Consider the following 14193-nt stretch of genomic DNA (forward strand, 5'->3'; position numbering starts at 1 on the left):
TAAACATTTCCTATTATCAGTGCTTTGGTTAAACAATCTGGATTTAAAAGGTCTTAGAAAAAATATAACCTAGAAAAATTCCAAATGAACGTATTTCTGTAGACATTTGGGCCCTTAAAGTGCATTTTATAGGAGCTGTTAGTCGTGACTTGACTAATGTGTTACTTTGCTTCAGTCGTGTCCGACCCTTTTGCCCATGGGATTCTCCAGGCCGGAGCCCTGGAGGGGGGTGCCACTTCCTCCTCCAGGGGACCTTCCCGACCCAGGGGTGGAGCCCTCGATTCTCGAGTCTCCTGCGCTGGCAGGCGGGTTCTTGGCCACCAGTGCCACCAGTAGCAGGCTGAAGACACACAACTGCTTTTGATATTCCGCAGTGATCAAGAAAAAGTGCATATGCTGGGGCATTCCGAAGTTTCCAACACAGTGCTGACCCCGTGAACTCTGAAAACCGCAGCCAGAGTGAAGACGTGATGGAAGCCCGAAGTTTCCAACACAGTGCTGACCCCGTGAACAGACTCTGAAAACCGCAGCCAGAGTGAAGACGTGATGGAAGCCAGCCCCACTTGCCGTGATCAGGACGAGGGAAGGAGGAGCTGAGCCCGCAGGAGTCAGCAGGGCGCACGGGACACGAGGGGAAGACTGACGAGAGCACCCCAGCCTGCACACTGCGCCCGACGCGGCGGGCCTATGTTCTCTTACGCAGCCTTGCTCCCATCAGCGGCACGCGGCCGGCTGCCGGGTGAGTCGCGCGGCTGGGCAGGAGTTCCCACCCACACGCGTGCTCTCAGCGCAGCGCCGTCCTCCGGAGCGGCTGCTCAGACGGCGGGGCAGCGTGTTTCCCCACCCTCTCCTTCACTGGCTGCGGGGAGCTGCCCATGACCTGGGGCATGAGGGGGAAATAACTCTTATCATGGCAAGAAATCGAGATTTTGGGCTCGCTGCGGCTGAAACTCGTCATCTCTCCGTGGCATCTGGTACAGAATACGGAAAAGTGTCTGCAATTTTTATTTTCTAACTCAGAACTAGACTTGACTTGTCTTATACACATTCTAATCACTCGGCTGGTTTGGGGAGGTAAATACAACATGCGCGCGTTAGATGCCTTCCTCTCTGATTCTATAGCTTTTCTAAGAGACTATCTCCAAGTCCTTCCTCAAGAAAGCAAAGGTGTGGGTTTTGCCTTTTCATTAAATGTTAAAATGGATGAAAAGATGATCTCGGCGGCACCTGGAAACAGCCTCACGTCAGAGGGCCTCCCTGTGCTCCCCCGATCCCTGAGTCACGCCAGCTCCTGTGGCTGCAACCTCCCGCTCACCTGGAGCAGGTGCAGCAGGCGAGTCCGGCAGCAGGTGGAGGCTGGCAGCAGGTATACCGGGGACCTTGACTGTGGGAACCATTCGCTCTGAAGGGGGACACGTGCAAGGACGCAGTCCTTCTTGGAGGAGGCGAGGCTCATGCAGACCGCAGAGTGCCGTGCTCCACCGGGCTGGGCCCCTCTGGGAGATGTGCCCAGGGGTACTGGCAGGCGTGGGATCTGGGTGAGGCAGGGGCAGGACCCTCAGCGCCCGTGGGGGCTCCAGTTTCTGAGCGGAAGGGGCTGTGCGGAGTTCTCCGAGGGCCTTTCTTGGGCCTGTGGCTCAGGAGGCTCTGCCAGATGACCTCTCACCACTTGCTGACCCCGCCTGACCCTTCCTGAGGAAGCTTGGCATCGCCCCTCTAAATGAGCTCTGCTGGTCCTCCCAGAGCACACGCTGAAGGCCGTGTGCGGAGCCAAGAGCACCGAGGACTCGGCAAATCCAGCCGCCGCCTGTTCTCCTATGGCCTGAATGTGAGAGTGCTGCTGCTGGGGCTGCTGCTCAGTCGCCTCCGTCGTGTCCGACTCTGTGTGACCCCATAGACGGCAGCCCACCAGGCTCCCCCGTCCCTGGCATTCTCCAGGCAAGAACACTGGAGTGGGCTGCCATTTCCTTCTCCAATGCACAAAAGTGAAAAGTGAAAGTGAAGTCGCTCAGTTGTGTCCGACCCTTAGCAACCCCATGGACTGCAGCCCACCAGGCTCCTCAGACCATGGGATTTTCCAGACGAGAGTACTGAGTGGGGTGCCATTGCCTTCTCGGATGTAGTTGGTTGCAAAAAAATGAATCAAAAGAAGAATGTTTCGGGGGAGAACACACTTTCAAAGATGAAACAGGTAAAATCTCATCATAGATCAGCACTGACAGCTGAACACTCGTGACCTGTGGTGATAAAGGGCACTAAACAGTGAGCTCAAGTCGAAAGTGTTCTCCCGCAACGAGAATCACCGTCCACGCGTCAGTACGCGGATTACAGAAGTGCTCAGTTATCACCACAATCCAGTCACCAATAAAATCGTGTGGAAGGTGGCTTTCTCTCTTGTGTGTCAACACAGTTCTGCCTCTTGGCTGCCAAAGCCTGATCTACTGGCTGGCTGGCCCTACAGGAAAAAATGGCAACCTCTGACCTCTGACCTCTGAAAATACCCTTCATTCTTCAAGATCAACTTTAAACTGTTTCCACTTGAAATCATTGCACACAGACAGCCCTTTGAGGAACTGAAATCTTAGACCAGGCCTGAGATTTGGCACAAAGCCCTCCCACCCACCGGCCCTGCTCCGGGCCATCCCTTCCTGGGGCAGCTAAGCAGAGCCTCACCACTTGGACCACACAAAACACGGGTGAGCTGAGGGGTGAGGAACAGCCCTACCCCACTCCTGGAGGGTGAGGCCCGGGGGCCAGCAGCACCAAGGCTGCTAACGCTGACTCCATCTACCTTGCCAGCTCAACAGTCACTTGTCATCTGACTCTACAGATTAGGTCACTGCAGGTGCAGGCCCTGCACACACCCTGAAGGGAGTTCAGGCTGAAGATCAGGAACAAAGCCCTCTCTGCTCTGGAAAAACTGGTGGAACAGGCCTTCAGATAGTTGGATATTTTCAGGAGAAGATTTTAAGAGCCCAATTTCTTGCCTTTTCTCATATCTAGAAGAGCACTAAAATCATGAATGGAGACACCCCTTCCTTGTGACGAGCAGCAACTTCCTGCCAAAATGTGGGCTTGGCTGCAGGTACCCCCTTCAGCAAAACAGAAGTATTGGCCTCCCCACCCCATCTCTCCAGAGCAGCTCCTCAGCAGTACCTCCGCGCCAGTCTGCTGGGTTACGTTCCTCGTTTTGTGCCGAATAAACTGAACTCTCAGCTCTCACACTGTGCATCTCTTTCGGTCAACAGCCTCCAGGAATGTGCCAAGAGGTGGAGGCTACGGTCCTCTCAGCCTCCCCAAGGCACCATCCTTTTCTATTCACACTCAATCCTAGGCCTGTGACTTTAAACACCATTTATATCTGGTAATCCTTTCCCGAAATGCCAGATTCAGGGTATCAATTACTGATTGAATATTGAAATCAAGTCAGCATCTCAAATAAATCACATTTAGACGTTACAGTGACACCCGACTCCTCTCCAGCCTGCTCCCCAAGTTTCCTTTCCAGGTGGGCTCCATCCAGCAGGAGCTCACTCTCAAACCCCAGGCCAGCTGGGACGCCCACGTTTCTCTCGTGCCTTGCCATCCCCCAGTACACAGCACCAAACACAAGCCTCCAGCTTAGAATCTGACTGCATCTCTCCCTCCTCCCGCCTCCAGTCTGGCCCAGGGAGTATCAGTCCTGTGGTGTCCGTTCAGCAGCCTCCTCTGGGGTTTCTGGTTCCAATCTTGAACTCCTGTTCATTTCTCCGAGGAAATGCTCTAAGTAATATCTCAAATAATAGCAGTCCACTGATACATCCCTCAAAGTTCCTCCATCACATTTAGCCTGCACCATAACCTATATCTGTGTGGGGCATCTGCGGGGTGGCTGGGCTTGCTGGGACTGAATAATAAGGCCGAGGAGCCAGAGGAGAGGACAGACAGGGCGCAGAGCCTGGCGGGCTGCGGGTCATGCGGGCGGCGGATCAGCCCCAGGGCGGCCAGTGGCAGCGATGAGGCTGAGGAACCACGCGCCCCGGGTGTGCTCCAGCCTCAGCTCCCGCCTCCCCAGACCCCTTTCCGGGCACTCCAGCGGGGCTGCTGCCAAGGCCCCTAGGTGGCAAGCGGATCGACACTGGGCGGCCAGTAAATGCGTACAGGCTCAGTAAGGAGCAGCTGTGGGACAGCCAGGGTGCCAGCATGCTGTCCAGCTACGGGGAGTGGCCGAAGGGCATGTCCCTGCTAGTCAGGGCCTGACAAAACGTGGTCCGTGGGAGAAGGGGATGGCAAAACACTTCAGGATTCTTGCCTCGAAAACCCCATGAACACCATGAAAAGGCAGAAAGATATGACACCAGAAGATGAGCCCCCAGGTCAGTAAGTGTACAATACACTACTAGGGAAGAATGCAGAAACAGCTCCGTAAAGAAGGAACAGGCTGGGTTAAAACAGAAACATCACTCAGCTGTGGATGTCTCTGGTGGTGAAAGTAAAGTCCAGGGCAGTAAAGAACAATACTGCAAAGGGACCTGGAGTGTTAGGTCCAGGCCCAACGAATCGAGGTAAATCAAGGTAAACTGGACATGGTCAAGCAGGAGACGGGAAGCATGGACAGCGACACTGTGGGAATCAGTGAACTACAGTGGACGGAACGGGCAAACTGACTTCAGAAGATCACCGCATCTACCACCGTGGGCAAGAATCCATTAGGAAAAATGGAGTGACCCCCACAGTCAACAGAAGAGTCCAAAATGCAGTACTTGGATACAGTCTCAAAAACAACAGAATGACCTTGGTTCGTTTCCAAGACAAACCATTAAACATCACAGTGATTCAAGTCTATACTTCAACCACTAAAGCGAAAGATGACACTGAATGGCTCCATGAAGGACTATAAGACCTTCTAGGACTAACACCAAAAAAAAAAAAAATATATATATATATATATATATATATATATATATATATATCCTTTTCGTCATAATCAGTTTCCCTCGTGGCTCAGATGATAGAGAATCTGCTTGCAATGCTGGAGACCCAGGTTTGATCTCTGCCTTGGGAAGATCCCCTGGAGAAGGGAATGGTTACCCACTCCAGTATTCTTGCCTGGAGAATCCCATGGACAGAGGAGCCTGGAGGGCTACAGTCCCTGGGGTCACAGAGTTGGACATGACTGAGTGACTAACACTTTCTTCATCACAGGGAACTGGAATGTAAAAGTAGGAAGTCAAGAGACACCTGGAGTAACAGGAAAGTTTGGCCTCAGAGTATGAAATGAAGCAGGGCAAAGGCTGAGTTTTGCAAAGAGAACACACTGGTCATAGCAAACACCCTCTTCCAACAACACAAGAGATGACTGCACACGGACATCACCAGATGGTCAATATTGAAATTAGATGGATCATGTTCTTTGCAGCTGAAGATGAAGAAGCTCTATACAGTCAGCAAAAACAAAACCTGGAGCTGGCTGTGGCTCAGATCATCAGCTCCTTACTGCAAAATGCAGGCTCAGATTGAAGACAGTAGGAATAGCAAGGAGAGATAAGAAAGTCTTCCTTGGTGATCAATGCAAAGGGATAGAGGAAAATGATAGAGCAGGAAAGACTAGAGATCTCTTCAAGAAAATCAGAGATGCCAAGGGAGCAATTCATGCAAAGATGGGCACAATAAAGGACAGAAATGGGATGGACCTAACAGAAGCAGAAGATACAAGAAGAGGTGGCAAGAGTACACGGGAGAAGTGTGCAGAAAAGATCTTCACGACCCAAGAACTACAATGATGCGCTCACTCACCTAGAGCCAGACATCCTGGAGCATGAAGTCAGGTGGTTCCTAGGAAGCTTTACTATGAACAAAGCTAGTCGAGGTGATGGAATTCCAGTGGAGCTATTTCAAACCCTAAAAGGTGATGCTGGTAAAGTGCTGCACTCAATATGCCAGCAAATTTGGAAAATGCAGCAGTGGCCACAGGACTGGGAAATGTCAGTTTTCATTCCAATCCCAAAGAAAGGCGGTGCCAAAGAGTGCTCAAACTACTGCACAATTGCACTCATCTCACCCGCTAGTAAAGTAATGCTCAAAATTCTCCAAGCCAGGCTTCAACAGTACATGAACCGCGAACTTCCAGATGTTCAAGCTGGTTTAGAAAAGGCAGAGGAACCAGAAATCAAATTGCCAACATCCAGGGGCTCACTGAAAAAGCAAGAGTTACAGAAAGGTATCTACTCCTGCTTTATTGGTTACACCAAAGCCTTTGAATGTGTGCATCACAACAAACTGTGGAAAATTCTTTACGAGACAGGAATACCAGTCTACCTTACCTGCCTCCTGAGAAATCTGTATGCAGGTCAAGAAGCAACAGTTAGAACTGGACATGGAACAACAGCCTGGTTCCAAATCAAGAAAGTAGTACATCAAGGCTGTATACTGTCTCCCTGCTTATTTAACTTATATGCAGAGTACATCATGACAAATGCTGGAATGGATGAAGCACAATCTGGAATCAAGATTGCCGGGAGAAATATCAATAACCTCAGATATGCAGATGACACCACCCTTATGGCAGAAAGTGAAGAGGAACAGCCTCTTGATGAAAAAGGAGAGTGAAAAAGCTGGCTTAAAACTCAACATTGAAAAGACTAAGATCATGGCATCCAGTCCCATCACTTCATGGTATATAGATGGGGAAACAATGGAAATAGTGTCAGACTTTATCTTTTTAGGCTCCAAAATCACTGCAGATGCTGACTTCAGCCATGAAATTAAAAGATACTTGCTCACTAGAAGAAAAGCTCTGACCAACCTAGCCAGCATATTAAAAAGCAGAGACATCACTTTGCCAACAAAAGTCCATGTAGTCAAGGCAGTGATTTTTCCAGCGGTCATGCATGGATGCGAGAGCTGGACATGTGCGAGTGAGACCTGTGCAGGGGCTGGTGACCAAAACCATCCCCAAGTTAAAAAAAAAAATCCAAGAAGGCAAAATAGTTGTCTGAGGAGGCCTTATAGACAGCTGAGAAAAGAAGAGAAGTGAAAGGCAAAGGAGAAAGGGAAAGATATACCCAACTGAATGCACAGTTCCAGAGAATAGCAAGGAGAGATAAGAAAGCCTTCTTAAGTGCACAATGCAAAGAAACAGAGGAAACCAGTAGAATGGGAAAGATCTAGAGATCTCTTCAAGAAAATTGGGGATTTTATGCAAAAGGGAACATTGGGGATTTTATGCAAAGACGGGCACAATAAAGGACAGAAATGGCAAGGACCTAACAGAAGCAGAAGATATTAAGAAGAGATAGCAAGAACACACAAAGAAGTGTACATAAAGGTCTTAATGCGGATAACCATGATGGTGTGGTCACTGACCTAGAGCCAAACATCCTGGAGGGCGAAGTCAAGTGGGACTTTGGAAGCATCACTACAAACAAAGGTATTGGAGGTGATGGAATTCCAGCTGATCTATTTCAAATCCTAAAAGATGATGCTGGTAAAGTCCTACACTCAATACGCCAGCAAATTTGGAAAACTCAGCAGTGGCCTCAGGACTGGAAAACATCATTTTCCAATCCCAAAGAAAGGCACTGCCAAAGAATGTTCAAATTATGCTATAACTGCACTCATCTCACATGCTAGCAAGATTATCCTCAAAATCTTTCAAGCTGGCTTCAGCGGTACATGAACAGAGAACTTCCAGATATGTACTTTGGATTTAGAAAAGGCAGAGACACCAGAGATCAAATTGCCAACATCCGTTGGATCATAGAAAAAGAAAGGGAAATTCAAAAATAAAACTACTTCTCCACTGACTACGCTGACACAGTCCTTGACTGTGGGGTCACAACACACTGAGGAAAATTCTTAGAGATGGGAATACCAGTCCACCTTCCCTGTCTCCTGAGAAGCCTGTATGCAGGTCAAGAAGCAACAGTTAAAGCCAGAAATGTAACAACGGACTGGGTCCAAATTGGGAAAGGAGGACGTCAAGGCTGTACATTGTCACCCTGCTTATCTAATATACATGCAGAGTACATATGCGAAATGCCAGGATGGATTACTCACAAGCTGGAATCAAGACTGCTGGGAGAAATATCAACAATTTCAGATATGCAGATGATGGTTTAATGGCAGAAAGTGAAGAACTAAAGAGCCTCTCGATGAGTGTGAAAGAGGAAAGTGAAAAAGCTGGTTAAAACTCAACTTTCAAAAAACTAAGTTCATGGCATCTGGTCCCATCAATTCATGGCAAATAGATGGAGAAAAAAATGAAACAATGCCAGACTGTATTTTCTTGGGCTCCAAAATCACTGTGGACGGTGAAATTAAAAGACATTTGCTCCTTGGAAGAAAAGTTAAAGTGAAAGGGTTAGTTGCTCAGTGGTGTCTGGTTCTTTGTGTTCCTAGGGACATAGTAGCCTGCCAGGATCCCATGTCTGTAGAATTTTCCAGGCAGAATACTGAAGTGGGTAGCCATTTCCTTCTCTAGCAAATCTCCCCCATCAAGAGATCAAACCTGGGTCTCTTGTAATACAGGCAAATTCTTTACCGTCTGATCCACTAGTGAAGAAATGTTATAACAAACCTATAGTGTATTAAATAGCAGAGACATCATATAGCCAACAAAGGTCCATATAGTCAAAGCTATGGTTTTCCCCGTAGTCATGTACAGCTGTGAGAGCTGGACCATAAAGAAGACTGAGTGCCAAATAATTGATGCTTTCAAACTGTGATGCTGGAGAAGACTCTTGGACTGCAAGATCAAAACAGTCAATCCTAAAGGAAATCAACCCTGAATATTTACTGGAAGGACTGATGCTGAAGCTGAAGCTTCAATATTTTGGCCACCTGATGTGAAGAGCTGACTCACTGGAAAAGACCCTGATCCTGGGAAAGACTGAAGGCAGGAGGAGAAAGGGACGACAGAGAATGAGATGGTTGGATGGCATCACCGACTCAATGGACATGAGTTTGAGCAAACTCCAGGAGATAGTGAAGGGCGGCAGAGCCTGGTGTGCTGCAGCCCATGGGGTCGCAAAGAGTCAGACACCCCTTGGTGACTGAATGGCAACAACATGGACTACATCCCTGCCCTGTCTGTCTAATCCTCCTGCCCTAATCCCTCCCTCCACAGTGTAAGTGCCACAGGGCAAGCACATTGACTATACTGTCCAGTGTAGTTTCTCCAACACACATCATAAGTGTACACAGTGAGTGCCCAGTAAATATTCGTTAAATGAATAAAGTATTTGTGATTTTTTCGAATTAAAGGTCATATCTCTGTGTGGACTAGGAAAGATTAATTTACTTGGAAAATCCTATAGGTTTAGAAGAATATGTGCTGAATAAGAGCTAAGGTGCCCTACTTCTCAGACTCTTGTAACATTTTCCAGACCTTAAAAGAGCAGAGGATAAGGGGGTAGTAAGGTATAAGTGGTGTAGTGCCCTAAAATAGTCCTTTCAAAGTTGTCACAGGAAAGGGAGACAAAACCAAACCAAACCAAAGCTGAGCTCTGTGTGTGACTCCAGTGTAAATGGTGTGCACCCCACTAAAACCACTGCTGCCCAGAAGGCACAGGAGAGCCAGCTGTGCCCGTGGCAGGGAACTCCATGTTGTTCCATCTGAGAGCTGGAGTGTCAGACCTTGTGAATGCAACAGGGACCATCTTCAGAATTAATGATAACTGAAGACCAAAGAGAGACCTGTATGCAGGTCAGGATCTGCAGTCAGAACTGGACATGGAACAATAGACTGGTTCCAAAAAGGGAAAGGAGTACGTCAAGGCTGTATATTGTCACTCTGCTTATTTAACTTACATGCAGAGTACATCATGAGAAGCGCTGGACTGAAAGCACAAGCTGGAATCAAGATTGCTAGGAGAAATATCAATAACCTCAGATATGCAGATGACACCACCCTTATGGCAGAAAGCAGAGGAACTAAAATGCCTCTTGATGAAAGTGAAAGTGGAGAGTGAAAAAGTTGGCTTAAAGCTCAACATTCAGAAAACGAAGATCACGGCATCCAGTCTCATCACTCCATGGGAAATAGATGGGGAAACAGTGGAAACAGTGTCAGACTTTATTTTTGGGGGCTCGAAAATCACTGCAGATGGTGACTGCAGCCATGAAATTAAAAAACGCTTACTCTTTGGAAGAAAAGTTATGACCAAACTAGATAGCATATTGAAAAGCAGAGATATTACTTTGCCAACAAAAGTCCATCTAGTCAAGGCTATGGTTTTCCAGTGGTCATGTATGGATGTGAGAGTTGGACTGTGAAGAAGGCTGAGCACCGAAGAATTGATGCTTTTGAACTGTGGTGTTGGAGAAGACTCTTGAGAGTCCCTTGGACTGCAAGGAGATCCAACCAGTCCATCCTAAAGGAGATCAGTCCTGGGTGTTCATTGGAGGGACTGATGCTGAAGCTGAAACTCCAGTACTTTGGCCACCTCATGCGAAGAGTTGACTCACTGGAAAAGGCTCTGATGCTGGGAGGGATTGGGGGCAGGAGGAGAAGGGGACAACAGAGGATGAGATGGCTGGGTGGCATCACCAACTTGATGGACGTGAGTCTTGAGTGAACTCCAGGAGTTGGTGATGGACAGGGAGGCCTGGTGTGCTGCGATTCATGGGGTTGCAAAGAGTTAGACACGACTGAGCGACTGAGCTGAACTGAACTGAAGACCGAAAGCAAACCTGACTGGGCAGAGATGGCACCCACTCTGAAAAGTGACTGAACGTGGGGCTCAGGATGAAAGGCTTGCGTTTCTGGCGCCTGAGTGTGTGGTTTGAGACTCATCCACACACCGGTCCCGCACTCTCAGCCGCAGTCCTCACAGGTCAGGAGTGCTTTTATAAAGCACACAGAGGCTCAGTCTCTCTCACTGCCTTGCATTAATAAACTGCAGTGGAAATTGGTTCCTTTGGCTGCTAAATATCTATGTCTTTTGAGGGGGACCAGCAATTTGTCTGTTCCCCCTAAAACAGCATCCAGAGCAGGACAGGTGACCCATTTGCTGAATCAGAACAAGTGTCCTCCCTGTGCCACAGCAGAGCTTTGTAACCAGAGCTGATCCACACCAGCGTCTGGCCGGGTTTGTGTGGGAGCTGTCAGAACTCTCTTGCAGGTATTTTTTCACCACTGGGGAGAGCCTGAGAGCAGAGCTGTGCAGAGAAGCTCCTGACTAGAGGAGCTCCTGACTAGAGTTAGAGAGGGAAGCTGGGCTCTGCTGGCTCTCCTTCAGCCAGGGCGGGGCCACAGCTGAAGCCACAACCAGCCCTGCACTGGAGGCGGATTCTTTACCACGAGCACCACCTGGGAAGCCCCCTCTTCAGGCACATGGGCCAGTAAAATCCTCTTCTGCTAAAGCCAGTTTGGATCAGATTTTCTGGAACGTGCAACTAAAGTTTAGTAAATGATCATAAATCCTACCCCCAAAAGACCTTCTACTTTGAACTCTATCAACCAAGCAGAGTTAAACCAGTTAAATAAGAAAATTCCATGTTGAGAGTTGCTATTGCAAACATCCTGTTTAGGGAAGGTCAGAGCCTCTTTTCTAAACATGGGAAGGGAAGCTACTGGGCTGGGGAATTCAGATCCAGCTGGGATGCCTGCAGACCACTGAGCCGGAGTGCCAGACACAGCCCTGGTCACTGAGAACGGGTGTCACAAGGCTGGCCATGGTGAGGACAGCTTCGTGTTCAGCTGAACTCCAGGAGAGCCTGGCTAATGCGTTTGAATAGCACAGATCCTACTGAATCTCTAATAAAAGCATATTGCCCAATCATGGTTGTGTATATCGAATTTCTCTGTCAGAGCCAACAAGTAACAATGATGATTTAGAGACAGGCCTCAGTACCAGTCCTCGGTATCACGCTGCGGCTCTTCCTCTGCTGACCATGAGGCAGAGGGGAACGGTCTCATCAGAAGGTTGGTATCATCATGTTGCTGAGTTATGAAGATACAGGTCACTATTAAGTCATGGTCTGCATCTGAACATTCATAAAAGTTTTAAGTCTCTTGAATTCCAAGGCAAAGCAACTTATACATAAATATTTGAGTTTCCTCCTAAGAGGAGGATGGGTGCCAAACCTCAAGCCAAGAACACAGAGGCAGAATTTCCTCTAGAGTAGCTGAAAGAGGGCTTCCCTGGTGGTCCACTGGTTAAGAATCTGCCTTGCAATGCAAGGGACACTGGTTCGATCCCTGGTCCTGGAAGATCCCACAGGCTGTCGGGCAACTGAGCCACAACTGCTGAGCCCACATGCCTAGAGCCAGTGCTTTGCAACAGGAGCCGCCACAGTGAGCAGCCCACACCCTGCAGCAAAGCCCTGTGCAGCTAAGAACGAAATAAAATGAAAAGTAACTAGAATAATCAAAAATTCCCGTACTAAGTCGTCTTTTTTTTTAATTGAGAGGACTTTTTTTGTTAATACTGAGGAGAAAATTTTTACTTTTGAAACCTCAAAACCTTGAAATGACCTTAAGATGTAGAAATAATTTCCGTACTGATCAGAGGGTATTAAACTCAGGGCTGGGGGCACTGGGGGCAACCAGGACATTAGAATCTACTTAGAGAAAGTTGCCACCTAGGAGATAAGACTGACTAGTTTCCTGTCTGACCCTTCAGAGGTCTGGAACGAACGCAGGAGGGGAACGGCCCCTCCCAGCACCTCAACACTGTAAGACTTCAAGGGCTTCCAAACTTTCCTTCTGTTGATGACAAGCATCCAATATATTATTTTCCTCAACAGAGTCTCAATTACGAGAAGGCTATCTATAGGAAATTTTCTACAAATTTTTAGTTTGGCTATAAGTCTTAGCTAAAAGAAACTTTATATGTGATCTTTCAAAAACCTTTGAAATATTGTCTTTAGCTTTATTAGTATACCATCATCACGGATACCACTGCCTGATAACTGTGGCCATTGTTTCTTAAACCAATCTTTCTGTGATCCAGGCTTAACTGCTTCCTTTGTCTTAAGGAGACAAAGTCTGTCAGTTCTAGAAATCAAAATGGGCCCCTCTGGTCAGGTCATTAACCTTCTAGTCCAAACTTCAAACCACAAGGATCATTTGAACCCCAAACATTATCGCGGCCTTTGCCTCTTTTCTGTTCCCCTGACTTCAGGCTTTGGATAGGGGACAGAAGAGTGACGAGACCCATAACTTCCAGCGTAAGGAGACCCTTGACTTTTACTCTTTACCGTTTCTCAAGCTGAAGAGTGATCCTGGCTTAGAGTAAGACTATATGCCACTCTAGTCTGATCACTGACTGTGAAAAATTGATTCCTCCCAAAGAAAATAAAATTCAGTGTGCTAAGGTCTTCAGCTGCACAGGACAGCGTCTTACCACGACTACTTGTACGTAGCTGTGCCCACTGGCCACTTAGCGACCTGGCAGCAGCATCCCCTTGACTTGTCAGCAGTCTCCTTTCCAAACACCACTTCCTAATTTCTAAACAGAGAGAAACTCCCTGAGAAAATTTCCTAAATGCAATAAAAGCATCAAATCACTCTTGATGAGCAACAATTTCTTTTAAACAATTTTTTAAATCTTTCAAACAATGAGGAGCAGTATTAACTAAGTTTATAGAAACTTTGTTTAAATAGAACATTTGTAAACCAGGTAACCAATTCTCCTTAGTTTAAGCATGATAAACAGGCTGGAAGTAACAACTTCCTTCCTGCAGCTGGTCACTGCACAGGTATTTCAACAGCAGGCCCCGCAAAGAACTAAACAGAACCACTGGAGACTTGTTTCTCCGAGGAGGGTGTGTGCAGTGTCTGACAAACCCATTATTAGCTCAGGCATCTCTCACATCCCAGTAAAAGTCTCACGAGGACAGAAACGCAGAACACTGCATGTTCTGTGTATAAAATAAAACCTAGGAACCTCGCCCTTTTGGTAGAACATTCTGGGGCCATCAGCTTCCTACTGTCTGTGGGCAGGGGTCCCCTGTCTGTGTCATTCTCTCCAACTCAGCCTCAGCAGCAGTGGCGACACTCCAATTGAGAGGGAGTGGAAACGACACATTTCCACCTAGCAGGCTCCATCTCATTACCGTCTGGTCATCTAGCAACTCGGAGCAGTTTCCTGCTTCTTTAAACAAGGAAAAACTACCACAGCAAAGAGATACAGGGTCCAGGGCTCTCAGAGCCGGGCTGCAGTCTCCCCTAAGCGATACCCGCAAAGCGCGGCTGAGCCTGGAGGGCCT

The 14193-nt window shown here is 47.9% G+C and overlaps 1 protein-coding gene across 2 annotated transcripts in view; it reads right to left on the reverse strand.

Moving 5' to 3' along the window:
- The window catches only part of SH3YL1 (SH3 and SYLF domain containing 1), a 63783-nt gene that overhangs the window by 48506 nt on the left and 1084 nt on the right, over positions 1-14193 (reverse strand). Inside the window, exon 1 of one of the 2 annotated variants that reach the window (XM_069573795.1) lies at positions 1316-2635. The exons of the other annotated variant lie outside the window; for it this stretch is intronic. Within the exon in view, the coding sequence (XP_069429896.1) occupies positions 1316-1397 (82 nt within the window). The 5' untranslated portion in view covers positions 1398-2635. Of the gene's footprint in view, positions 1-1315; positions 2636-14193 lie in introns of those variants that run through there. 2 annotated transcript variants of the gene reach the window in all.

Source organism: Ovis canadensis, chromosome 2 (genome assembly GCF_042477335.2).
Source record: "Ovis canadensis isolate MfBH-ARS-UI-01 breed Bighorn chromosome 2, ARS-UI_OviCan_v2, whole genome shotgun sequence".
NCBI lineage: Eukaryota > Metazoa > Chordata > Mammalia > Artiodactyla > Bovidae > Ovis > Ovis canadensis.